This window comes from Acomys russatus, chromosome 29 (genome assembly GCF_903995435.1).
Source record: "Acomys russatus chromosome 29, mAcoRus1.1, whole genome shotgun sequence".
Taxonomy (NCBI): Eukaryota; Metazoa; Chordata; class Mammalia; order Rodentia; family Muridae; genus Acomys; species Acomys russatus.
This window is the reverse complement of record NC_067165.1, coordinates 47,343,704-47,370,064: the sequence shown is the minus strand read 5'-3', so window position 1 is coordinate 47,370,064 and position 26,361 is coordinate 47,343,704. Positions and strand designations below refer to the sequence as shown.

Sequence of the window (26,361 nt, the reverse complement as noted above, 5' to 3'; positions counted from 1 at the left end):
GGCCATGTAGGCATCCAGAGCAGGCCGAGCACTGCGACGAGGCAGCAGCTGTCCTAACACGCCTAGGCAGTGGTCCTGAACACCGAAACAAACCTCCGAGAACACTGACCCCAGGACCTCGACCAGGTCAGACTCTGCTGTAGACTCTCACCCCAGCTTGATCCCGAATGAGCTTTCTCACGCTTTAAATCCCATCCTCTTTTCTCGTCTTGCCTTCAGGTCCTGCTTTCACTTCTTTTGTTGTTTTTGTTTTTGAGACAGGGTCTCTCTGTGTAGCCCTGGCTGTCCCAAACTCGCTTTGTAGACAAGGCTGGCCTTGAACTCACAGTGATCCACCTACCCTTGCCTCCCGAGTGCTGGGATCAAAGGCGTGCGCCACCATGCCCGGCCCTACTTTCACTTCTATCATGAGAATCAATGTTCATTGGAAGCTACAAACCCCTTTAACCAGTGTCCACCTCAAACACTTCTAGTGTAAGCCCCCTAGTCACAATGTTTTCTTTCTCTTCTTTTAATCTAAAAAATAACAATGTGAGGCCGGGCATGGTGGCGCACGCCTTTAATCCCAGCACTCGGGAGGCAGAGGCAGGGGGATCTCTGTGAGTTCGAGGCCAGCCTGGTCTACAAAGTGAGGCCAGGGCAGCCAGGGCTACAGAGAAACCCTGTCTCGAAAAACCAAACCCCCTCCCCCAAAATAAAACAATGTGTTGTTGGGCAGAGGCAGTGTACACCTTTAATAATCCCAGCCCTTGGGAGGCAGAGACAGGCGGATCTCTGAGTTCCAGAATGGCCAGGGCTACACAGAGAAACCCTGTTTGGAAAACAAAACACAACAAAAACAAAGAGAGAAAAAAGAAAATGTGAAGAAAAGGCAATTCTATTTTAAAGTAACGATTCTTGTGACAACAAACACCTGCACTTTCTCACAGGGCAGTCAGGTGTCCTGCATGATTTGGGGGAGTTTGAGGAAGACCCTACCCCAACGGTCTGCCACCCTTTACCAGAAGCTGGTCACTTCCAGAGAAATATGATCTAATTTTATCTTATTCTTTCAGTTTTCAAGGAAACTGCAAGAGACGCATTATTTCCACAGTGTGGTAAGCACATGGAGGGGCCCAGAGCTCCTGGCCCTGATGCAGGCAGCACCCTCACCAGAACAACCACTCCAATCGGTTCTCAGAAGCAAGTGTAGCAAGAGAGACATTGGTAGAGCAGATGCAGTTCAGCTCGTGACTGGAACAGACGAGCTGCTGCCTCAAGACACGTGCTGGAGAGGACACATAGCCTAGTAAGCGTATCTTTAATAAACCTGGGCCATGCTGTGGCAGGAGCTGAGCCAGAGCATATGGACACAGCAGAAAAAGGAAGGTTCTGGGACAGCACTTTTAGGGCCTATGGTAGCCGCAGACACAGGGCAGGTAGCATTTCAGACCCAATGCAGACCCAGTCAACCACAGGTCTCCCTGGACCACAGCCTCCTCAAGAGATGGGCAGGGTCATACAGGCACTGGCACCCTGGCCCCAGGTGAGGGCATGCTCAGAACTCCTCGTGCACATTGCGGGCATAGTCCATCAGCTTGCTGCCAGTGAAGAACTCGCTGTACTTGAGGATTTCCTCAGGCTCCAGGTGATGGTTCTGGTTCTCATCAGCAATGGCGATCATCTGTTTAGCTTCATTGAGGGCATTGTATTCGTTCATGGGGTCCATGTAGTTCTGTGAGACCCAGGCGTAAGTCAGTGAGGCATACCTGACACCATGTCAATGGGGAGGCCCCGTGCCCACCTACATGCAGCCCAAAGGTCACTTCAGAAGTGGGGTTAGTATGTGCTTTTCCTCTGGTCCCAAACAGAAGGAGCCTTCAGAATCCCTTAACACGGGACTGGGATGTGGCTCTGAGACAGAACAGTTGTTTAGGATGTCTAATGGCCCTGGCTTCATCCTAAGTACCAAAACAAACTCCCAGACGCCTTCCACAGTCTATGGAGTTGCTTTCTACAGTCAATAGTCTGACAGGACCATCTCTTTAATCTGAGTAGTGATGCCAATGCCCACGGACTAGGTCATCACGCAGGCAAGCCCCTGTCCTGTGGGGCCTTACTAAGAGATTAGCCCCCACCCTTCAAACCCAGAGCCATTCCTGGGACACGACAAGACTCACAAGCAACTTTGCTCACCTCTAGCTCCTCCATGGTCACAATCCCATCATGGTTAGAATCAATCAGTTCCTGAAACTCTTTTTTCCTGTCTTTCACCCAGTTGTCATCAATGTCTTGGCCTTGCTGGTTCTCAACAGTGCCCACGGGCAGGGAGATGAACTCAGGCAGAGACAACTGCTTATCACCATCCTGGTCTGTAGGAAGACGGTTGAGGGAGGTAGCGTTCAGCTTTACCTAAAACTCACCGAGTACCACTCAAGAGCCTCCTTAGAAACCAAATAGGCCAGGCCCACCTACCCTGGGGCTTGGAACCCTTTTCAGCAGTGTAGTGCTCTCAGCCCACTGGTCACCCTCAATCCTAGAATAGTGTTATAATGTGGACAGGCCTTACCCAAGTCCCGAACGATCTCCTTGACCATGAATTTGAGCATGCCCCGGCTGTGCTCGGGATGAAGGAACGAAAGGAACTCATCCTCAGTCAGGAGCAGGTCTGCGGGAGGGTTGTCCGCCTGATACCAGCGGTCCCTGAGGTTCCCAAGGACTTCCTGAGCTGCAAGAGGCACACCTGTGAGTACCCAGGCAAGCACCCACGGGTTCTACAAGCTTTGCTTCAACTCAGGAGGGCCACACAGCACCCCTAAACACTGTCCAGCCGCCTTCCGTGCACGCTCCAAGCTGTTTATTCCTCAGCAGTGATGGAAATTTCCCCTGACTGCGGTTGACTCACCTTATCAACGTCTGTAGGAACAAAGGTGTCACTTCTTTTCCTCTATACATTTTTCATATGTATTATCACTCGGAGAGCAAAGACTGCAGAAAACCCAGTTTCTAGAAATGACTGAGGCAGTGTGTAAATCTTCCCAAGGACTTCCCTTTTTATTCCAAACAACTGCTGCCTATGCACCCTCTGATGTCTCCCACGTTCCTAGGGCGGAAAGGAGCCTTTCTCTGTCTGGCACTCACAGTCACTAAGTCCCAGCGTCTAGGCTTCCAGGTTGTGTAGCTCCAGGAACCTTAAGAATCTCTGCGTAGCTGGGTATGGTGGCGCACACCTTTAATCTCAGCCCTTGGGAGGCAGAGGTGGCCGGTCGCTGTGAGTTCGAGGCCAGCCTGGTCTACAGAGTGAGTCCAGGACAGCCAAGGCTACACAGAGAAACCCTGTCTCGAAAAACCAAAAAATAAATAAGTAAATGAAAAAAAAAAAAAAGTCTCTGCTTGCCTTCATAGCCTTACCCTGTATGTCCTGAGTCTGCCTGTGGCCACATCCTGACTGTAGTGGCCCCTCTATGACCCATCAGGTACCTGATCACCATAGACAGACCAAGTGGCCTTCATGCATAATATTTCCTGGGTTAAACTAACCTGAATAACAGGACTCAGTTAAAAGATAATGAGAATAGGGTACATGGGCACAACCCTGCAGTCTCAGCTGCTTGGGAGGCTGCAGCAGGCAGATCATTAGAATGACTGCCTGAAAGGGTGGGTGTTGGGGTGACCTCCTGTGCATGGTGTAAGGTTGTCTTTGTGTTATTAAAATGCTGACTTCTGTACGGCAGAGATCTTTAAGCATCACTAGTCTCAGTGTATTGTAAACATCTTCTCCATCACCTTTTCTGATTGGTTTAATAAAGAGCTGAACGGCCTGTAGCAGACAGGAGAGGATAGGAGGAGTTTTCAAAGGCCAGAGATAGGAACTCTGGAAAAGATCGGCTATGGAAGATTTGCCAGCCGACATGGAGGAAGAAACACATGCCGGTGCTAAGGAGAAGTAACGTGCCAAGTGACAGAATGTCGATTAGCAAAAGTGGCTTAAGTTAAGTTATATGAGCGGGTTGGGAACAGGCCAAGCTTTTACACTAGTAAAGTCTCCATGGCATCACTTGGGCAGCTGGCAGGTGAAGACAGTCCAGAGACAATTGGTGTTCAACAGTGACAGGAGGATCTCTGAGTTCAAGGCCAGCCTGGTCTACAGAGTGAGTCCAGGACAGCCAGAGCTATACAGAGAAACCCTGACTCGAAAAACAAAAAAATAAAAATTAAATTAAAAAGTGACAATATAAGGCAGACTTCAAGCCTACCACATGCTGACAGAGCGCCTCAGTGCTATACAACGGGGTACAGAGCACAGGCTTCCCCTCCCGGTCCTACCAACCGCTCAAGTCACCCTAGACAAGCAGAGCCTTCACTGTGCAGACACCAGGGCTGTGACTGTTTAGTGGTAAATGTCCCTTATGGCCTAGGACATTTAAACACATGACCCCGTAATACTGTGTGGGGAAGGTTAGGAGGTGAGGCCTTGCTGGAAGAGCACATCACTGGGGCAGGCTGTGAGTGTCTAATAGTCTCACTCATTTCCAGTTTATGTTCTGTCTCATGCTTGTGGTTCAATATGAAAGCACGCAGCTTCCTGTTCCTGCCACCATTCTGTCACTGTCATCATGGACGCTAACCCTCTGGAGCCATAAGCCCAAAGAAAGTCCTTTCTACACATTGCCTTGGTCATGGTACTTTATCATAGCAACAGAAAAGAAACTAATAGACAGCCAGGTGTGGTGGCACACACCTTTAATCCCAGTACTAGGGAGGCAGAGGCAGGGGGATCGCTGTGAGTTTGAGGCCAGCCTGGTCTACAAAGCGAGTCCAGGACAGCCAAGGCTACACAGAGAAACCCTGCCTTAAAAAAAACAAAACAAACAAGAAACCAATAGACAAGTTGTGGGCAGAGAGTGGGGTGGTTGCTCTGAAGAACCTGACCTGCTGTTCTTTGGGAAGAATGTGGACGATCTAGGAACTCTGGACTCAAAAAGCCAGGCGGTGGCGGCGTACACCATTAACCCCAACACCCAGGAGGCAGAAGCAGCAGATCTTTGTGAAGTCTGGTCTACAGGGAGAGTTCCCATGACAGCCAAGGCCACAAAGAGAAACCCTGTCTGGGAAACCAAACCAAACAAAGAAACAGAGAAACCTTGCTACGTCCCCTGAGTACCTGCCCCTCCTCCACATTCAGGACATCTTTGGAATCCCACCCTAAGTGGGTTTTACTGTTTTAGATTTATTTATTTTATGTGTATGAATGTTTTACCCACATTTATGTGCGTGTGACACATGAGCCTGGTATCACTGGTATCAGATTCCTTGAGTCACCATGTGGGTGTTGGGAATTGAACCTAATCCTTTGCAAAACCAAGAAAATCCTCTTAACTCCTGAGCCAACTCCTTACCACCAGCCCTTATCACCTTAAGGTTTTTAAATAACAAATGAAATTGTAAGTTAGCATACATGGGAGATAAAGAAACAAAAATCATAACAAAAGCTGTTTTACTGTCCTTGAGCACTGAGTTTTTCATGAACATAGTTTGTTTGAACCTCTGCGTGTACATTAAAACTGTTTTCCTGAAAAGCCTTCGTGTTCCCTCTTTTTAACCCTAACCATACAGCATTACGGCATGGTTATGAGACTGTGGGGGCCAGGAAGGAGACTGTCGTGGTTTTAAAGAGAAATGCTCGCACTCCCAGGTCTAAGCAGTGACGACACTGCTTGGGGGAGGGTTAGGAGGTAAAGCCTTGCCGGGAGTAAGCCGCTGGGAGAGGGTTTTCAGTATTCACTCCTGCCTGTTTGTGGTTCACAATGTGAGTTCTCAGCTTCCTGCTCCTGCCACCATGCTTACTGCACGCTGCCACGCTGGACTCTAGCCCTAAGGTCTTTCTCAGCTGCCTTTGGTAATGGTTTATCACACCAGACAAATTAACTAACGCACAGCTTCAAGAAGATCAGACATGGCCGAGGCTCGGCATGAAGGCCTTCCATAGTTACTTGTTAGGTTTCTATTGCTGCAATGAACACCATGACTGAACAGGAAGTTGGGGATGAAAGTTTATAAGGGTTTATTCCCACATCACTGTTCATGGAATTCAAGCAGGGCAGGAACCTGGAGGCAGGAGCTGATAGAGAGGCCATGGAGAAATGCTGCTTACTGGCTTGCTCAGCCCGCCTTCTTATATAAAACGCCCAGCCCAGGGATGGCACCACCTACAGTGTGCTGCCCCAGCCCCCACTGATCACTAATTAAGAAAATGTCTCATAGCTGGATCTCATGGAGGCATTTCATCAACTGAGGCTCCTTCCTGATGACTCTAGCTTGTGTCATATTGACACAAATCCAGCCAGGATGGTATCAGTTCTAAACATCGCCAAGTCCTGACAGCAGACAGCTTCCCAGAGACACCCGAGGCTCAAGACACAGGAATGACATGTCTCACACAGGGTAGACACCAAAGTAAAATGTGTGTAGGAAGCTGAGGTGGTGCTTTGTGCTGTGGCCTCTACTGAGATCAGCGGCACAGGCAGACTGAGGTGGTGGAGCACAGCGTGTACATCTGCCAAGAACTATATATAATGTGAGTGACATGTGGGGAATAACAGGACACCACAGGTCCTGACCCTCCACAGAGCCAGACAAATATGGCCAAGGGATGAGGCAAGGGGGAAGGGGTCTAGCCTGGAGGCCGTGACAAGTAAGGTCCTTCAGTCACGCTTTACGAACCAGCTATCCAGGCCTTCCTCCCTGACAACCCCCGAGGCTTCCTGTTGCTCCCAGTTCTGAGTCCGGCTCTACGTCCCAAACACCATCATGTTACCTCCAAACCAGACTGTCATTCCTCCACCCAGAAGTGACATCAGGTCTTGACAAAGGCTGCTCCCTCTACTAACCATCTCTCTCACTGGGTCCAGGTCCTCCCTGGTGTCAGGGCAGGACAGTGTCAGCCCTCCGCCCTGAGCAGCCCGCCCTGGGCCAGTGCAGTGGGCTGGTCCCCAGCACTCACTCTCTTCATCCACTTTCAGCTCCTCATGGTTCTTGATGGCTTCCGCAATCTCCCTCTCATTGTGGCCTTTGCTTGCCAAAAATTTCACTTTATACTCATCCCAGGACACACGGCCTGAAAAGAGATTGTGACTCTGTCAAAAATACTTAGCAGGAAAGGTCTTGAAAAAGACAGTTTAGGGCATCTGCTAGAAATCCTCGGGTTGCAGGCACCCAGGGCAGAGGGTACAAACTCCTCTGTGTGGACAGCCTAGTACTAGGGGAGGCCGAGGGTATCTGCAGCTCCAGGTATCTTGGCATGATGGAATACAGGGGGAGAGCAACCAGCACCCACCCACAGCTTTGGCCAATATCCTGCACTAATTCACTCAACTGTGGAGTCAGCTGGGACTCATCCTTCAGGGACAAGACAGATACTAGCTGGCAGCATATGGTGATAAACACCAGAGGGATTGTTTTTTTTTTTTTTTTTGGTTTGTTGAGAAGTAGTCTTAGAATATAGTCCAGGCTGGCACTGAACTCTTAAGATTTTTTTTTTTCCAAGACAGGGTTTTTCTGTGTACCCTTGGCTTTCCTGGATTTGCTTTGTAGACCAGGCTGACCTTGAACTCATAGCAATCCACCTGCCTCTGCCTCCCGAGTGTGCCATCACTGCCTGGCTAACTCTTAGATTCTTGTTTCAGTCTCCTGAACACTAAGATTGCAAACTTGGATCTAGAATTACTTTGTTTTCTTTTTTTGGTTTTTCGAGACAGGGTTTCTCTGTGTAGACTTGGCTGTCCTAGACTTGCTTTGTAGACCAGGCTGGCCTGGAATTCGGAGATCCATCTGCCTCTGCTGGGACTAAAGGCGTGGGTCACCACTGCTCAGCTCCAAGTACTACTTTTCAATTAAAATACTTGAGTCACAGCGGAGAAGAGTTGCCATGCAAGCATGAGGACTGGAATCTGAACCCCAACATCTGTGTAAAAGCTGGGTAGATGTGGGGGGGCCCATCTCTAATCCCAGCACTGAGAGACAGAGACAGGGATGCCTGGCACAGCTGGTTAGAGTAATGAACTCAGCGAGCACTAGACACCTCCACAGGGGAGTGCACCCACACAAATACACATATACATGGAATTACAGGCATGTGCACACATGTGCCCCCCCCACACAAAAACACATATACATGGAATTTTACAAAAAAACACTTATGACAATGTGGTGCTTGCTGTGTCCTTTACTTTCAACACACACACAGCTACCATCAGAAGCTAACTTACACCTTGAGTGCCTCACCCCTACTGTGCCCTCTTGCACTTTTCTGTCTCTTGGCATGGGGACATCAAGTCCTACCTGTAAGGCTAGGGTACCCTGCCTGACTTCACCCCCTTCACCTAGCTCTGCCAATTGGGCTCACTGTACCATCACCATCAGGGTCCACAGCCCTAAAGTGCAGTTTGTTCTCCTTAACAGCCTCCTGGAAGTGCTCTGCTGTCTTCTCCATAATCCAGTGCTGCATCTCCTTGGCGCTGATCCTCCGGTCAGTGTTCACATCCACCCTACAAGCAGGAAAACGGCAAGCATCAGAGCAGGCTCTGCGGACCTCAACAGAAAGGCAAACGCTCCTGGCCCAGGAACTGCACAGGCAGGTGAACCGGGCACAAGCAGCAGCACATTCCATTCGGAAGTGTTATAGAAAACCTAGGGTCTGGGCACTCTCTAGGACCACTGGAGAGGACCAGGGGCTGTCCAAAAGGCTGTAGGGGAGCGGCTTAGTCAGGGGCTGCTGTCTGAAGACAGAATAGACCGTCACTGGGAACAGACTCGCTCCCATTTAAGGTACAGTGGGCAGAATCATAATCATTCATTCATTCATGTCTATTTTGGGTTTTGGGGGGGGGGGTTGTTGTTTTGTTTTGTTTTGTTTCTCTGTGTAGCCCTGGCTGTCCTGTAGCTCATGCTGTACAGTAAACTGGCCTTGAGCTCTGGGACCCACCTGCCTCTGCCTCCTGAGCGCTGGGATTAAGGCATACGTGGCTCACAAACCTTCTAATCATGGCACTGTTTACATACTTTGCTAAACCACACAAACACCTTCACATGCAACAAAGGTAGAGCAAAGTCTCCTTCGAAACCTAATATTTTGTCCAAGAATAGAACCAAGATCTTAGTGTCAGAGATCTTGGGACTTGGGGATACATTACAAGAACCCCTAAACACAGTAGAGGGAATGTCGGAAAGAATCCGCATCAGGGCTAGTAAATGGCCCAGTTAGAAAAGTCACGTGCCACCAAGCCTCACCATGCGTTTTATGCCAGGAACTGACATGGCAGAAGAAGACAGGCAGCCCATGCAAGCTGCCCTCTACTTACACACATCTCACTCGTACTCACGCACACGCAAGTGCACACCCACCCACCCCACAGTGAGTGAATGAATGAATGGGCAGTCCTTATGAACTGAGCTACCATGAAGTTTAGTTCAGTCTGCCCACCTAAATCCTAACTCAGAAACATGCAACTTCCTGTTTTTGTCTCTTTCTTTTGGACGCTGTTTCCCTCGGCCTCCTCACTCCTTCCCTTCCCTCTTCCCGCCCTGCCCTGTGCTGGACCTCCATGCCAGGAACCCTCACGGCTCTTCCTTCTCCTCCTCAGGGTCAGGGCCGGGCAACTGCTGAGACTTACAGCTTGCCTTCCCTGAGTTCTTTTTCTTTTAAACTCTAATAAAACTGTCCTTGAGCTTCAAAAAACTAACTAAATGTAAAATTTAATAAGAAAAAAAAAAAAAGGCAGACGTGGCTGTAGAAATCTTTATCCTAGCACTGAGAAAGCAGGACAGAGCCAGGTGTGATGGCTCACAATTTTAATCCCAGGATTTGGGAGGCAGAGGCCAGCCTGATCTACGGAGTAAGTTCTAGGATAGGACAGCCAGAGCTATATATTAGAGACAGCAAGTCTCTTGCCACAAGGCAAGCAAGCAAACAAGCAGAAGCAAGTGGATTACTTGTGAGTCCAAGGCCAGCCATGGCTACACAGTGAGATTTTACCTCAGAAAGGAAGGAAGGAAGGAAGGAAGGAAGGAAGGAAGGAAGGAGGAGGGGAGGGGAGGGGAGGGGAGGGGAGGGAGGGAGGAAAGGTGCAAGAGCAATCCTGTCCCCCTCCATCACTAGCTCTTGACCTATTGACGTGTTTCCTAGACAGCCTCCCTCTATCTGGAATTACAACCTGCTGGGACCACTTCATTTTCCTTCCCCACTCCCACCAGAGAGGGTCTCTGTGTAACCCTGGCTGTGCTGGACTCACTTTGTAGACCTGGGTGGCCTTGAACTCACACTGATCCACCTGCCTCTGCCTCCAAGTGCTGGGTTTAAGGTGTGCGCCACCACCGCTGCCCAGGGACTTTTTGTTTTTCAAGCTGACAGTTGGAACAGTCATGTACAAGGTCCTTCCAGGTGAGGTGGGGGCAGTCTACCCTGAGGTCTTCCTGACCGCGAGGGCCCTCCAAGTCCCATCAAAGTACAAGGTACTAGATATGTGACCCTCAACCTTCCTAATGCTGACACCCTTTAATACAGTTCCTCACTGGTGACCCCAATCACAATGCAGATATTCTATGTTTTCCAATGGTCTTAGGCGGCCCCTGGGATAGAGGGTGTGACCCACAGGACTGCTGGGCTGAAAGACTAGCTTATGGCCACTGGACTTCCACCTCCAACGCTGCACCCCTTGCCATGCGACACATGAGGCACCTACTTGGAAAAGATGACCATCAGCTTCCTCCGGCTTCTCCGTGGCTCTGAGTCCTCATCAAACCCATCCATGTCCTTTCCCAGGAAAACTTCCTGGTGGAAGTCCTTGTTGAGGTGCCCGTCCATCTCCAGCTTCACCCCGTTCAAGTGGTCTGGGGGTATGATTTCATTTTCCTCCCTGTTGGCCGCTCTTTCCCGAATGGATGAGTGGTTGGCAGGTCTAGCACATGCATGCATCACAAGGACAAGGCCCAGGAACCAGAAGCCATGCGCAGCCAGACCACAGAGGGAAGTCTGCCTGGACGTCATCTCCCCAGCCAGGCCGCGGACTCCTGCAAGCTGGAGTCAGAGGTGGCAGCAAGGAAGAGATGGAAATCACAAGTCAAACCAGAGCCCTGGATACCACAGAGGTTCTGCGTTACCGGCACTGCCACGAAAGCTGAAAGGCTGACGGCAGGCTCCAGGACCTGACAAGTCTACAGAGAAGACAGACCAGGCCAGGTGGTGACCGCACACGCCTTGAATCCCAGCACTCAGGATGAACCTCGGCAAGTTCCAGGCCAGCCTGGCTTACAGATCCAGTTTAAGGTCAATCAGAGCTACAAAGAGAAACATTGTCTTAGGAGGGGGGGAAAAAAAAGGAAAAAGAAAAAGGACAGATCACCATAGGTAAGTGGAATCCAGTACATGTTTCACTAAACACATTCATTTTATAACATGATTAAATAATCAGAACAACCCTATGTTCAAGCAGGGTAAGGTGGCATTCACCTTTGATCCCAGCACATGGGAGGATCTCTATGAGTTCCTCCAGACATAGGTGAATCTCTATGGTCTACATTGTGAGCTCCAGGCCAGCCATGAGTAAACAGTAAGGTCCTGTCTCAAAAAACAAACAAAAGCCACATGTACAGGGCTGGCTATAGCTCAGGCATAAAACATTTATCTGGCACGCTCAAGTCCTGGGGGTTGGTTCCGAGTACCACAGGAAGAAAATAAAGGGGCGGGGGGAGGGGAGGAAGACAACAACAAATGATGTTTTTATTCTTTAAAAAGAAACTGAAATTTTTAAAATGAAAAAATGAAAAAAAAGAAAAGAAAAGAAACTGGAGGTGTTCAGTTGGCCAGGCTAAAGTTCCAGCTCGGAGCTGTCACCACTGCCAGGTGCTGATCTATCCCACATACCAACAGTATAGCCTGCCAACAACACAACAAAGTAAATATGACCCTACCCCTCCCTCATCACTATTCCAGGGTTAGCACATGGCTGTGTGACTCTCCAGATCCCAACTTGAACACTGAGCTCTGTGACCTTGGTTAAGTCATCTGACCTTTGTGGTGTCTGTTTCTTACTAAGTGGCCCCTACTTTCCACCTCAGAATTCTGTGTGGACTCGGGGCCTACGTGCACTGTGTGGGGAATAGGTGTAGATTATGGTCAGCAGCCAACCCTTGAGGCAACCTAGCAAGACCACACGCACACATGCACTTCACTCATGCTCACCAAGGACACGAGGAAACGTGAAGTGCCCAGGAAGTCTATTTGTACACACAACACGGAAAGCACGCTTGCTTCTTCCCAAAATCTATCTTCCTGACAATCGCTGGGCTTCCAGGAGCAGCCTTGTCTCCCCTGGAACAGACCCTGCCTGACTTAGCTACGTTACCCCAACATTGCCATGCTATCAGAATCTAAAAGACACTCAGCCAGCGCTGTTTCCAGGGGCGCTAACACTCGGAGGCCAGTGAAGCCCCTGGAACTTAAGGTGCCCTAGAGAGCACGCCCTACCAGAGCCAGGAGCTAAGGGAGTCTGTGGCCACCCAAGGCAAAAAGCTCTACTCTGCTCCTTGAAATAACAAGGTTCTCAATTCTATTTTTGATAAAACACAGGGAGCAGTCACTCCCACATCTTATGTAGAAAGCAGCCCCAAGTTAGCAAGGCATGATGGCGCACGCCTGTGATCCCAGCACTCAGGAGGCAGAGGCAGGCGGATCGCTGTGAGTTTGAAGCCAGCCTGGTCTACAAAGCAAGTCCAGGACAGCCAGGACTACACAGAGAAACCTGGTTTTTTGGGGGGTGGAGGGGGAGCAACCCCAAACAACCAGGAGTCCATCAACTGACCTCCTTTTTGGTTCAGGTTTTTTGGTTTTTTTTTTTTCTTTCTCTTGCTAGACAAGCACTCTGTCGCAGAGCTACATGGCCCACTACTAGGCCAGGGGAGTCATTTATCATGATGCTAGTTTGCTGCACGCCTACACAAGCGGAGCAGCTGCCTGCGCCCCTAGGGTTAGGGTTCCAGGGAGTCACCTTGTCACAGCTCCTACACACATCAGTCCCCGACAAGCGGTCAACAAAGAAGCTAGTCACCCTGCAGTGAAGTGACCTGCCATCCACAGCTGCCATTGTATCTGTCAAAGTGAGTCACAGCTGTTCTAATTTATAAGCTGGACTTTGCTTAGGAATAAACAGCCCACCCAGGGCTCAGCCACACAGGGTGGCTGAGAGATGCCTGTACGTCTCTGCCATCCTTACATCACAATTCTGATGAGACCAGACTATTTCTTTTTGTTTGCTCGCTTTTGGTTTTTGTTTTGAAACAGGGTCTCGCTATATAGCCTTACTTGGCCAGGAACTTGCCTAGCAGACCAGCCTGGCCCCTTGAAAGTATGGCAATCACAGACAGGAAGATCAATAGTTCAAGGCCGGCCTCAGCTATGTAGGAAGTGTTCAAGCCAATCTGGGCTTCATGAAACCCTGTCTGACAATAACAACAACAAAAGGAGAAGATAAAATTAAAAAAAAAAAAATCATCACATTCTAAAAAACACTGTTTAAGACAGTTCAAAAGCTGTTACGGGTCTGGTGCCTTCTTAGTCCCGTGGTAGAGCATTTGCCCAGCGTTTATAAGGTGCTGGCCTCGATCTCCTCCAGCAGCACAAAAATTAAGACAGGCAGTGGTGGCGCACGCCTTTAACCCTAGCACTTGGGAGGAGAGGCAGGTGGATCTCTGTGAGTTCGAGGCCAGCCTGGACTACAGAGTGAGTTCCAGGCCAGCCAGGCTCTTACACAGAGCGGCCTTGTCTCGAAAAACCAAAAATTAATAAAATTAATACAAGCTCTGTCAACTTAGGAACTACAGTAAATAGTATCCAAGAGAACTGTCACCAAAGCCGGGTCAGCTACAAAGGGTTTTGTTGTTTGTTTACACAGGCCTTCAATTTCCAGCTCGTACTTCTAGATTTCATGGCGCACATTTTACCGAAGAAGGAACCGAGGTAGAGACGCTGGACCCCACAAGTCCAGGTCACAACGCCACCCGGTTTAACAGAGCCCCGAGCCTCGGTCCCCCACGGCAGAGTGAGTTCCAGCAGAGGCAGCCGGACAAGAGGGCGGGCGCACTGTAGAAAGGGCGGCCCAGGGGTCCCACACGGTGGACCGGGTGGCCTTCCTCACTCACCCCCGGCTTCCAGACGCGCCGGGCCTGAGGAGCGGTGCTGGGCGCCCGCGAAGTCCTACGCCGACCTCGGCTCAGGCCGCCGCCATCTTTCTTCCGGGAAAAGGGTAAGACGACCGGGAACCATGAGAGCTGTCACTGGCTCGGGCGCGATCCTCGGCGCCGCCATCTTTCCTGTGGGCGGAAGCAACCTCCGAGAGCCAACCAATGAGAGCGGCGCGTGAGGTCACGCCCTGGACGTCAGATCCTACCAGGCCCAGCCCGTCGCGCCTGCGCGCTCGGCGACCTCCCGCCGGCCCGCCCGCGCCATGAAGGTGCTCCGGCGCGCTTGGCGGCGCCGGGCGGTGCTGGGCCTAGGCTGCCTGGCGTTTTGCAGCACCGCTCTGCTGTACTTGGCGCGCTGCGCTGCCGAGGGCGACGCGCCCGCCGCTGCCGCCGGCGCCGCTCGGCCCCGCGCTGAGGCCTTCCTGGCGGTGCTCGTGGCCAGCGCGCCCCGCGCGATCGAGCGCCGCAGCGCGGTGCGCAACACGTGGCTGTCCCAGGCGAGGCGCGGCGGCCCCGTGGACGTGTGGGCGCGCTTCGCCGTGGGCACCGGCGGCCTGGGCTCGGAGGAGCGGCGCGCTCTGGAGCTGGAGCAAGCACAGCACGGGGACCTGCTGCTGCTGCCCGGCTTGCGCGACGCCTACGAGAACCTCACGGCCAAGGTGCTGGCCATGCTGACCTGGCTGGATGAGCACGTGGACTTCGAGTTCGTGCTCAAGGCGGACGATGACTCCTTTGCGCGCCTGGACGCTCTGCTGGTGGAGCTACGCGCACGCGAGCCTGCCCGCCGCCGGCGCCTCTACTGGGGCTTCTTTTCTGGGCGCGGGCGCGTCAAGCCCGGAGGTCGCTGGCGAGAAGCTGCCTGGCAACTCTGCGACTACTACCTGCCCTACGCTCTGGGCGGTGGGTACGTCCTCTCTGCGGACCTGGTGCATTACCTGCGCCTCAACCGCGAGTACCTGCGCTTGTGGCACAGTGAAGACGTATCGCTGGGCGCCTGGCTGGCACCGGTGGATGTGCAGCGGGAGCATGACCCACGCTTCGACACGGAATACAAATCTCGAGGCTGCAGCAATCAGTACCTGGTGACACACAAACAGAGCCCGGAGGACATGCTGGAGAAGCAACAGATGTTGCTGCACAGGGGCCAGTTGTGCAAGCAGGAGGTGCAGTCGCGCCTCTCCTATGTCTACGACTGGTCAGCGCCACCCTCCCAGTGCTGCCAGCGCAAGGAGGGCATTCCCTGATGTCATTGCAGATGCCGTGGCCTCTCCCGAAACAGGCCACGCTGCCTGGACAATCTGGCCAATTATCTGGGGTGAGCCTGGCTTATCCAATTAGCGTTGAGGCCAGAGACAGCTAGCTATCCGCCACGTGTGCCCGTCATTCTTGGTCTTGTGTAAGGCCTGTGTAAGGGCATCTGGTTATGGGTTTGGAGATTGCATCTGCACCACACACACACACTCCCTGGCCCGTGTAATGCCACCTATGAGCTATTTGGAGTGTGAGGGCAGGGCCGTTCTCTTGATGAGCTTGTAGTGCCCTCATTCTGCCCCTACTGGGCTCTACAGCTCACTGCCCATCTTGAATGTTCACAGACCAACCTGCAGACTGTTGGGCTCATTTGTATATTACCATCAAAATGCCATTTGCCAAAATTGTCACTGTATTTGGACAAAGTTCCATTCTGTCGTGTCTCCTGTTTTTACCCTTTGTCATATACAAGTCTGAGACTTGATTTTCCAAGTCAACTAGCTTAGAAGTAGTATTTTTGTCTCTGTGGATAGAATTTAGTAAGTATAATTCTGTTTGCTTGGAACTTATTTATAAATATTGCAAGCTTGTGTAGAGCAGGAAAATCTCTGGGTTCGAGGCCAGCCTGGTCTACATAGTGAGTCCAGGACAGCCAGGGCTACACAGAGAAACCATGTCTCAAAAAAAAGAGTGCAAGTCTTAAATTATTACTTCTTAGCTATTTAAGAAAAATATTTGTGTCAGAACTTGTAACTGTGGATTAATCTGTCAACAGGCTGAGTGGCCAACCCCACTGCTGGGTGTGTTTAAAACATAGAATGTTTAAACTGTCCATTTCTCTTTCAGGTTTACACATAAGTCAGTCCCCTTCCTTTTGTTTTCTGAACAGACGTAAAAGCTTTCGGAGGTCATGAGCCTATGGACTGTAAGGCACTTTGTCCACACAAAGTTTCTCTTTCAAAATGGTTTATTCACACAAACATTCCTTACAGTATCATGCTAATATAAAAGTTAAACAGATGTCTCACCAAGCGGGGAACAGTTTTTTGGGGGCAGCGGTGCTGCTGCTGGGTTCCACTGGGTAATCTCCAGTGAATACATTTCAAGCTTGCAGGTTCAGCCACTGTTCACTGTGAAGTCCTTCAACTGTGGGAGACTGGATGGAAGGACAGCCCTTGAGAGCATAAGCCAATGCCCAGCACTGACAGGCAGGGTTAAGGGGGCATAGCATCAGTGCCAGCAGTTCAGGGGTCACTGAGGCCAGGTCCACAAAGAGTCTCAACACAGGCTATAGAAGCCTTGTCACGGGAGCACTGGCAGTTCGATTCTAGAGGCCATCCCCAATATTCTGTTTGTATTTCACTGGGCAGCAGCTTTGGACTGCCATACCAGGTCCACCTTGGAGTTAGTTCATTGGCATAGCTAGGCCAGTCCTGGGCTAGGCTCATATTTGAGCTGCCAGTGGGCTTGTTTCTAAGGCCTTGCTCTTATCAAAGCTGCCTAGTAGCAAACTCAAGCATATTATTTCAAGTCACACAAAAAGGCTTTTGAGTTACACAACATGGTTTTTATGCTGTGGTGAATATAAGCTTCCACAAACGCCTTCGTGTTCCCTGTTTCTCACTCAACAAAGTTCCAAGAGTCTGAGTTAAGACTTACCAAATTTTCACTTAAGGAAACAGTATTTGCTATTCCTAGCACTCCAGGCACAAAAACTAACAATATTACATACCCCCTTTTGAATGTTAAGAAGAAATGATAGTATACTTAGAAAAATAGAGCTGGGCCTGGTGGCACACGCGTTTGATCCCAGCACTTGGGAGGCAGAGCATCTCTGAGTTTGAGACCAGCCATAGCTACATAGAGAGAACCTGTCTTGGAAAAACAAACAAAAGTAAAGTGCTTCGAGGATAAATGGACAATCTGAGATAGCCTTGACTGCTCCATTTGTGGTACTGTGGGTGGGGAGAGACATGCCCTAACTGTCATCAACTTGCCTTTTAAGTTTTTAGTTTGTAAACTAAAATGTTTGGAGTCTTCCTATCTTTTGTTTCCTCCTGCCCCTTCTTTAAAACCATGCCCCGCTGGGTTATTCCTTTAAAGTAGACTATTCAGGACTGGAGGGTAAAGCCCTGCATCTGAAAGAAGGGTGTTCTTGTCCTTAACTGTGATTCTTATCTTCATAATGTGAGGTAGTCAAGTCTTGAGGCCTGTAAGGATCAGACTAGGAGGCCCAGGACACTTTCTGCTGGGCTCCTGACAAGAGGATGAACTGCCCTGTGTGTATGTTGCTCCTAGGTAAGAGTTTGTGAGATCCAGTGGGGCTTAAAGGGGCCATGTCCTCACAGGGCCGGTGGCTTTCTAGGGGTGCTGATAGAAAGGCTGAGATTCATGCCAATCGCTTTCACCTGGTGCTTCACCTTAACCTTGGACTTGCTTAAGGAATAGGTAGGCCTCTGTCCTTCCGAATGAACAACATGGATCAGGATTCAGTCAGGAAAGCGCTCTCCCTGTAATCAGGAGGACTGGAGTTTGATCTCTCTCCCTGGTACCCATGAAAAAACCCAGATATGGCAGTGAGGCATTATGTTTGTTTGTTTTTTGAGACAGGGTTTCTCTGTGTAGCCTTGGCTGTCTCTGTGTGTGTGTGTGTGTGTGTGTGTGTGTGTGTGTGTGTGTGTGTGTGTGTGTGTGTGTGTGTGTGTGTGTGTGTGTGTGTGTCTGGATAGACAGCCATGGGTGCTGAGAACCGAACTCTTATTTTTGCTTGTGAGCCTAGCCTTTAATGGCTGAGCCATCTCTCCAGCCTGCCTTGGCTGTCTTGGACTTGCTTTGTAGACTAAGCTAGCCTCTGCCTCCCTGTGTGGGATTAAAAGTGGTGAGCTTATTTTTGCTAACTATTTGAGGTGTGTGATTCCTAGGGAGAAATCTACTCAACCCAGAAAACAACCAGTGACAGACCAAAGTGTAAGATAGCACCAAAATCCAGTTTGGTAAACCAATGAGTTACTGGGGTTACTTAACAGGAATGTGGGTGAAGGGTTAGTTACAGAATAAGAAATCACTCAAAGCTGAGCACCATGGCACACGCCTGTAGTCCCAGAACTCTGGAGGCAGAGGCAGGTGGATCTCAAGAGAGTTCCACGCCAGCCAAGGCTATAACACAAACCCTGTCTCGAAAGCAAACAAGCAAACAAAAAGAATCTCTCAAAAACAGCTGCATCACGAACAGCTCACCACAGCATGGGGGACAGCTCATGAAAGCTGAAAATCTGAAGCACGTTGCAAAAGTTGGAGGCAGTTCAACGGGTTGGAGAGTCTTGTGCACATTGTTAAATTGGTCTGAGGGCCACTCACTCCCCCAACCACCAGCTCATTTGTTCTTTGCCGCTTTATCTCTTCTAGGGGCTCCACTTGTTTGAGAATGTTTTTCAGCAGGTCTTTACACCTGACATACACTTGGGGGAGGAGGGATGTAGTAAATCTGGTCAGTTAGAAAGACTTCTTTAACCAGCCTGGTGGCGCACGCCTTTAATCCCAGCACTCGGGAGGCAGAGGCAGGCGGATCACTGTGAGTTCGAGGCCAGCCTGGTCTACAAAGCGAGTCCAGGACAGCCGAGGCTACGCTGAGAAACCCTGTCTTCAGAAACAACAACAACAAAAAGCTTCCTTTGAAGATGTAATGTTTTAAATGTGTAGAGAGACCCCTGAGTGTACTGTATGGAAGCATCACCTGTCAGCAGAAAGCACCACAGGAGACAGGTTCAAGCCTGACTTCTGATCCTATAAAAGAAGCTTTATCCAGAAATCAGGTCTCTGTAGTTGTGGTTACTTTAGGTGATGTCATTGGAGGCCCCAGTTTAAAAAACAAACAAACAAAAAACAAAAACTGTGTTCTGTCAGTTGGAACACTATTGTCCTATTGTGCACAACCCCTCAAGACAGCAAAATAGTGGGTGTTGTGGTTTGAATAAGAATGGCCCCAGGGCTGGAGAGATGGCTGAGTGGTTAAGGGCGCCTGCTCTTCCAGGGGTCCTAAGTTCAATTCCCAGCAATCACGTGGCGGCTCACAGCCATCTATAATGTGATCTGATGCTCTCTTCTGCAGATAAAACACTCATATACAGTAAATAGTTGTACAGCCAACTCTGCAATCCTTTCCAGAAGGATAGAATTTACTGACCTTTCCAGTTTTCATATCTTATCAGTCTCTCTTCCAATCTTTTTAAAGATGTAATACAGTAAAAGGACCAGAAAAAAACCAAAAACTTCCCTCTGGATATAAAGCAGGAAAGCACTGGGTAACAGCAGCTGGGACTTTGCTGACACCCTGAAAGAGCATTGCTTTATCTTGAAAGCCTGTATCTTCTTCTGCAGCACCAGAAGCTAAGTTACCCATGATGCCCAAAGCACGTTGGGTGCCACCTGTAGGCTCAATTTTCTTTCTTTCCTTTTTTTGGTTTTGTTTTGTTTCTGTTTTTGTTTTTTGAGACAGGGTTTCTCTGTGTAGCCTTGGATGTCCTAGACTCACTTTGTAGACCAGGCTGGCCTCGAACTCACAGAGATCTGCCTGCCTCTGCCTTCTGAGTGCTGGGATTAAAGGCGTGCGCCACCATGCCCAGCAGGCTCAATTTTCTTAACTATATTTTATTATGAACTTACTAAAGAAGCCTACCTCCCTTACAATCCGACTAACGCAAACAATAGGAGAAGGAGACTAAAGAATGGAATACGTTGCTTGAGATAATTGTGATGTCGGCATCGGTATCGACCAGACCTTGTAATTCAACACCATTCATTTGTATTATTAATTTAGGTCTCTGATCATTAACCATTGTTTGCCAGAACACATGTTTCCCTGTACTTCTGAATGCATCTGAAAGCGGCTTTGCCCTTAATGTAAGGAAATAGTAACAGCTGAGCAGTTCTATCCCCTGCATTAATCTGCATCTCCTTTTTTAAATATGCCATGATTTTTATTTCCTCTTTACAATCCCCATCCATAATACCAGGATGTACAATAAGACCTTGAGAAGTCAATCCACTTCTTCCCAGAATTATTCCCACTGCCCCTGGAGGCAAAGGGCCGTAAACACCAGTACTTAGTTTGTAACAGTCAGCCTGTGAAGATAATGTAATCGTTGTGCCTGAGGCCAGATCCAAGGCTGTGCTGCCATCAGTAACATGCATTAGATCAGTAATACCTAATTCCCATTTTCCTATGATTCCATTACTTCTGGACTGGGCAGGGTAATCTGGCTGGTATTGTTGGTGGGGCCCTGAGCCAATGGGCCCCTCCGGGCATTTCCCAACGATGATGATGATGATGGCGACGACGACAAGATATTACCTTGCACATCACTTTTAGATTGACAATCCTTAGCCCAATGTTTTCCTTTCCCACGCTGACTACATTACCCTGGATGTCTTGGCACCTCTCAGCCATCATGGCCAGATGCCCCTTGTTCTGCCCCACGAGTACCATTTACTCCAGACTGAATGCACCTGTTACTCTTTTTTTTGTTTGTTTGTTTGTTTTTCGAGACAAGGTCTCTGTTAGCCTTGGCTGTCCTGGACTTGCTTTGTAGACCAGGCTGGCCTCGAACTCACAGCGATCCACCTGCCTCTGCCTCCCGAGTGCTGGGATTAAAGACGTGCGCCACCACTGTCCGGCCCTACAGCCAGATCTTAAGGAGGCATTTTTCTCAACTGAGGTTTATTCTTTGCCAGTGACTCTTGTTTTGTGCCAAGTTGACATAAAACGAGCCAGCACATTGTCCCATCACAGGCATGCTTATCCCCTGCCGTGCTCTGGGGTGGCTTCTGCGGGTCTCCACTCCTCACTCCCTGAGATTCCCCATGGCAGATAAGGGAGCCATGAAAATCAGTGGGGAGAACCAAAGAGACTTGGGGTGAAACAAGGGAGAGGTGGCAAGTGCCAAGACACCTAGACCTGGTCCACCTGAGCCTCACCCACATCTCAGCTCCTAGTTAGACTCAGGTCCGCTGCACAAGGCATGGCCACCAACAAGACTCGCAGTGTGTCCCCAGCAGTATTCCCATGGACTGTAGCTCCCTTCTCACTGTCTTGGGGCTTTCCAACAACACCGTGTAGCTCAGCTCAGCCAAGCTGGCTTTCGTGGAAAATGCTGCTCCCGGTTTTCATGTGTGGTCACATCAGCTTCATACTGTAGATACCCTAGGTAGCAACTGCCTCTCTGAGGCCAGGCCGGCTGTGACAGCAGGCCATGGGAGCCTGCATCAAACCCTGCCTCTCCTCTAGGCCAGGACCTGACCGTGCTCAGTGACCCAAGGAAAAGGAAACCTGAGACCCAGCTACTCCCTTCTATGGTTTCTGGGGGTCTTGGCTGACCCAGTCTTTACTTTGGTCCACCTTCACAGCCTCTTACTTATGATCCTGGGAGGAAGTGATGGTCAGTGAACATCCGTGTGGTCCCTGAGGTGGTGGCAGGTCAGTCTTAGCCCCCTCTACCCGCCCGCCACCTCCCTGTATACTAGATGGGCCCTCCAGCCCTGTCAGCCCTGAATAATAATCCCCTGTAAATGCTTTGGAGAGCCAGGCATCTGGAAAGGCGGAGAGATGGCTGAGGCTTGGGGCTGAACAGTTGTTTGGGATACTTCAGTGGCAGAAAATGAAGCTTACATAGCTCCAACCCTTTGCTTCCTGTTTGTTTACTCCAGTTTGGGCTGCCACCGCCACCGAGTATCACCAGGTCTCAGTTGGGTTGTTTTAGGGGTGTTGGGTGCAGAAGCTGGATTCTTGCTGGGGCTGGGCTACATGTGTGCATGCTGGCTGTTGCAAAACTGATGTTATCTCCTAGAAGAACCTGTGAGTCACTGCCCCCAGAGCAAGGGGCTGTGCCTTAAATCCTTCCAAACAAAGACCCTTTGTTCCTAAATCCTCCCGTCAGGGCCCACATGAACCACCACCAGACACACAGGCAGACAGGCATGCCAATGGAGGCAGCCAGCACAGGTAGAATCAAGGCTATTTTCCACACCCGAGTGTGTTTCTCGGCCCACCTGCCTCAGCTCTCAGAACTAGGCTATGAGAGATCTGGGGCTGGCTGCGGGAGGCCCCAGATATAATGTCTTGGAGGGAGTAGGGCCATGAGGTCTTGCAGCCCACAGAGGCCTCAATTGGTAGCCCAGGGGCAGATTGGCCAAGGCCAGTCAGTGAGCCCCAGGTCTCACAAGCCTGAGTTCCGCTCTAAGCTGCAGCTGGCCATGGGTTCTTCAGCTTGTCTGAAGCCAGCACCACGGTGGTGGGGACAGAGGGAGACAGAGTCCACACAAGGCTTCCACTGCAGCATAGGCCTCTCGTCCCAGGCCAGGAGCCCCCTTTGGGCCAAGAAACTCCTCTCCCTTGGCTTGTTTACCCACTCCCCCCACCCCCCGCAGGGACCCTCAGATGCCAGGCATGTACTCACAGGACGCTACTGTGAGGCCATGAACAGCCACATGCCCCATTCTGAAGTTACTTGCTGAATTCAGCAAGACTATTGCCACTGGGCCTTTCCATCCCCAAGGGCAAGAATTATGTCCACTCCTGAGTTTGACCCCGTCCTTGTGGAGAGCTCCTGTCAGCTGGACACCTGCCCCATAGTTCTTCCTGGGTCCGGAGCAGAGATCCCTGGAGACACAGATACTCTTTTCCCTCTACTACAAACAAATCATGTGCACACTCAGGGTGCCTCTGGGGACCTTACGGACACACCCACGGGTTCTTCACATCACCAATATAGATATTAAGTTGAAAAACAAAACAAAGGGCTGGAGAGATGGCTCAGAGGTTAAAAGTAGCTTCTGCTGCCTGCTCTTCCAAAGGTCCTGAGTTCAATTCCCAGCAACCACATGGTGGCTCACAACCATCCATAATGAGATCTGATGTCCTCTTCTGGCCTACAGGCAAAGCGCTGTATACATAATAAATATTTAAAACAAAACAAAAAGTCAAGATTTTTTTACCTGGCTATGTCTGTTGTGTTGTTGTCATCATCGTTGTCTTTCGAGACAGGGTCTCTCTGTGTAGCCCTGGCTGTCCTGGAACTCTCTTTGTAGACCAGGCTGGCCTTGAACTCACAGAGATCTGCCTGCCTTTGCCTCCAGATTGCTGGGATTAAAGGCGTGCGCCACCACGCCCTACTACCTGGCTATATTCTGAGGCCCGATGTATGAACTGGCCTCTTCTGTATGTTGAACTCCCAAAGGGGAGCACAGGGTGGGTAGTTGTGGGCACCAGCACTGGCAAAGCCACAAACACCTAAAATGTAGCTCTTGGAGGCTCAGCCTTGCCCCGTCCCTGCCTGCTCCGTCCAACTCCTAGCTTGAGATGCACCTCAGGGCATGAGGATCCTGCTCTTGTTTGTGCGCAAGGCCAGGACAGGGTGCCAAGGGTACCAGGGGATCAGGCTCTCACTGAACTCTACAGCACCAAGGTGGACATTGCTCCTAGAAGAGGCTGACCAGGTTATGGCCTAAAACCAGACTCAGGAGGGGTTTCCAATCAAGTGTTTTCATGTTGGAAATGGCCTCCCAGGACAGTCAAGAGCTCCAGGTCATGGTTATACACCTCGACAGCCTAGCCTGGCAGGCAGAAGGGTCAGACTGAGGTTCCGGGAAGCTGGCCTAGCAAAAGGATTATAGCAAGGCACCTCCAGCTGCCCAAACACAAGGGCTTGGGATCAGGAGCCAAACAAAGGCTATATAGCACAGCACTGGCCTTGCTCTCACTGTCCCCAGCCAAGGATGGCAAGTACCTAGACATTTCGGCCACTTCATAAAGCTTCAAAATGGGGGGGGGGGGATATGAAGAAAATTACCTTCCCCTGAGCTCTTCCCACTCTTGGGACCTTCAAGCTAGCCCCCACCTGAACATTAGCAGCTCCAGCCTGTCTGCCTTCCATAGCATGCCATGCTCAGGCTGGGTAGCCATGCCAGGTGTCTCCTATGAACCTCATGATATGAACCGTAGGATATCAAAGCCTATGACCGTGGGAGACTTGAGAAAAATCACATGGTACAGCTGGGTACATGCAAAAAGCCTGGATGCTTGTCTTTTGGGCAGGCCGCATGGATTTTTCCATATCTGTGACCTGGACCCTCTGTTAGAGTTTTCCACTCCAACCTAGACACCCACTCCCTTGCTCCTGGGCCCCCAGCCACTAGGGCTCATCTGGAGACAGCACATTCCAAGGAAATTACAGCTAAGTGGCTAATGACCTCCGATTAGGGGCAGGAATGGGGAGGAAGAGGAGACAGACAGACGCAGGTAGAGTCAGGCGCCCAGACAAGGCCCACCCTGGTCCTGGCCACCTGCCCAGGCACTGCTGTGCAGAGCTGGCCCCTGATCACGGTGTCTCCTCATCTTTCATCTCCTCATCTCCATCTGTCTCTTTGTGGAGCTCTAAGTCCCATTCTTGAGTCTCCATCTTGGGGATTACAGCCCCTTCGGCAGCCAACAAGACCAAAGGACAAAGCTGAGAGGCCCTTACCCTGGGCAGGGAATGCGCTATATGTGGCTCAGGAGAGTGTGGCGGATGCTGCCCACCATACTGGGTGGCTGGCTTCCAGCCTCAGCCAATCTGCACAGAGTAATGCTGTTTACTAGTAGAGCGAAGAAATTACAGGCCTGGCCATGCAGAGAAGCAGCCCCTGAGGTTCCTAGTGTAAGTGAGGTGTTTACGGATCTGCGGGTATACAGATATTCAGACCACACTTCTGTGCCAGCCTCTTCCACATCCCTGCTCTGCTTTCTCATAGAACCCTGACCCTTAATATCCCCACTGATAGGCCCTGAAAAAATTCTCTCTGTATGTAGACTAGTTTCCCTGCTCTTGTGGGTGGAGGAGAACACATTGATGCCACAGCCTGAGGGCCTGGGGCTCTAGAAAAAAAGACTTGATTGCTCCAGATCTTGATCCAGCAGGTAGGCTGCCCAACAAGGGCAGAAAGGAAAGAGGGCTCCCTGTGGGTCAGGACCTCAGTAATTGGCAAGTGGGAGGCCAGTTACTCCTTTGGGCCCCCTTCTGTTTACTCAGTAGGGACCACGGTATGCTCCGTATGGACCCTAGAAGGCTTTGCACCATCCCCCATCAAAGCAGCTGACACTGAAGCCGCAGTCAAGTGAAACACAGACCTCTCCAGACAGCCCCAGCCCTTGACGCCACATTGAGTGGTGGGGGTAGGGTTACAGAAGAAAGGTGAAAAATGGGTCAGTGGCCGAGCTTACTGCCACACAGACTGGCGCCACCCACGCCACCTCAGTGACTGGCCTGGTTGACCTGCCTCATTGTCCAGCAAGATCCAAGGGGCCCTCCTGTAGCACTTGAAGGAGGGTCAAGGTCTTGGGTGAAAGATAAACCACACACTTTGGCCTCTCCCAGTTCTACTGCCTCACCTTACACGCTGCCCTCGGGCCTACGAGCAGACCCCTTACCTCTGCTGCGTATTTCCCTGTGGGAGATAATTCCAGGCCAAAGGAAAATCTCTCCTGCTCAGACTTTTTCTTTCCCTCCTCTGTGTAGCCTTGGCTGTCCCTTCGTAGACCAGGCTGGCCTCGAACTCACATTGATCCTCCTGCCTCTGCCTCCCAAGCTCTGCTCAGTCTTGAAGACAGAATTCTGAGAGAAGTCAGAGGCTGAGACCTTACCATCACCTTTTGATGGCCCAGGTGCCAACCAGAGATGGAGTCTTGGAAGCTCAGCCAGCTGGGACATCCTGAAGCTAATTTATATTCTTTGACCCAAGTTTGTCAGAGCCAAAATAGTCACTGCTCCTACCTTGAGAACTACAGTGGATGGGTGGCCAGGGCCACCCCACACACCTTCTGATCTTTGGGGAGCGGTAGCCATTACTAGGGAAGGTGGCAAGAAG

At 50.5% G+C, this 26,361-nt stretch overlaps 2 protein-coding genes across 2 annotated transcripts; one reads left to right on the top strand and one right to left on the bottom strand.

The window, feature by feature from the left end:
* Window positions 1-859: 859 nt before the first annotated feature.
* Sdf4 (stromal cell derived factor 4) lies at window positions 860-11,200 on the bottom strand. Its single transcript, XM_051171021.1, has 6 exons — window positions 10,719-11,200; window positions 8,389-8,525; window positions 6,983-7,096; window positions 2,549-2,707; window positions 2,176-2,351; window positions 860-1,714 (listed from the first exon to the last, which is right to left on the bottom strand). Exons 1-6 carry the CDS (start codon window positions 11,021-11,023, stop codon window positions 1,538-1,540), a joined length of 1,068 nt encoding a protein of 355 aa, XP_051026978.1. The 5' UTR covers window positions 11,024-11,200; the 3' UTR covers window positions 860-1,537.
* A 3,260-nt stretch (window positions 11,201-14,460) lies between these two features.
* On the top strand, window positions 14,461-16,629 carry B3galt6 (beta-1,3-galactosyltransferase 6). The gene has a single exon (XM_051171022.1). The coding sequence runs from the start codon at window positions 14,478-14,480 to the stop codon at window positions 15,456-15,458; it is 981 nt and encodes a 326-aa protein (XP_051026979.1). The 5' UTR covers window positions 14,461-14,477; the 3' UTR covers window positions 15,459-16,629.
* Window positions 16,630-26,361: the final 9,732 nt, after the last annotated feature.

What these genes read in the sequence shown, in the direction of transcription:
- Sdf4 (XM_051171021.1), bottom strand. Translation starts at nt 11,023, where the DNA reads ATGACGTCCAGGCAGACTTCCCTCTGTGGTCTGGCTGCGCATGGCTTC. An exon ending in CTGATGGTCATCTTTTCCAA is followed by an intron (nt 8,526 to 10,718) that starts GTAGGTGCCTCA and finishes TCCTGCTTGTAG; the next exon opens with GGTGGATGTGAACACTGACC. An exon ending in TGACCATGGAGGAGCTAGAG is followed by an intron (nt 1,715 to 2,175) that starts GTGAGCAAAGTT and finishes TGGGTCTCACAG; the next exon opens with AACTACATGGACCCCATGAA.
- B3galt6 (XM_051171022.1), top strand. Translation starts at nt 14,478, where the DNA reads ATGAAGGTGCTCCGGCGCGCTTGGCGGCGCCGGGCGGTGCTGGGCCTA.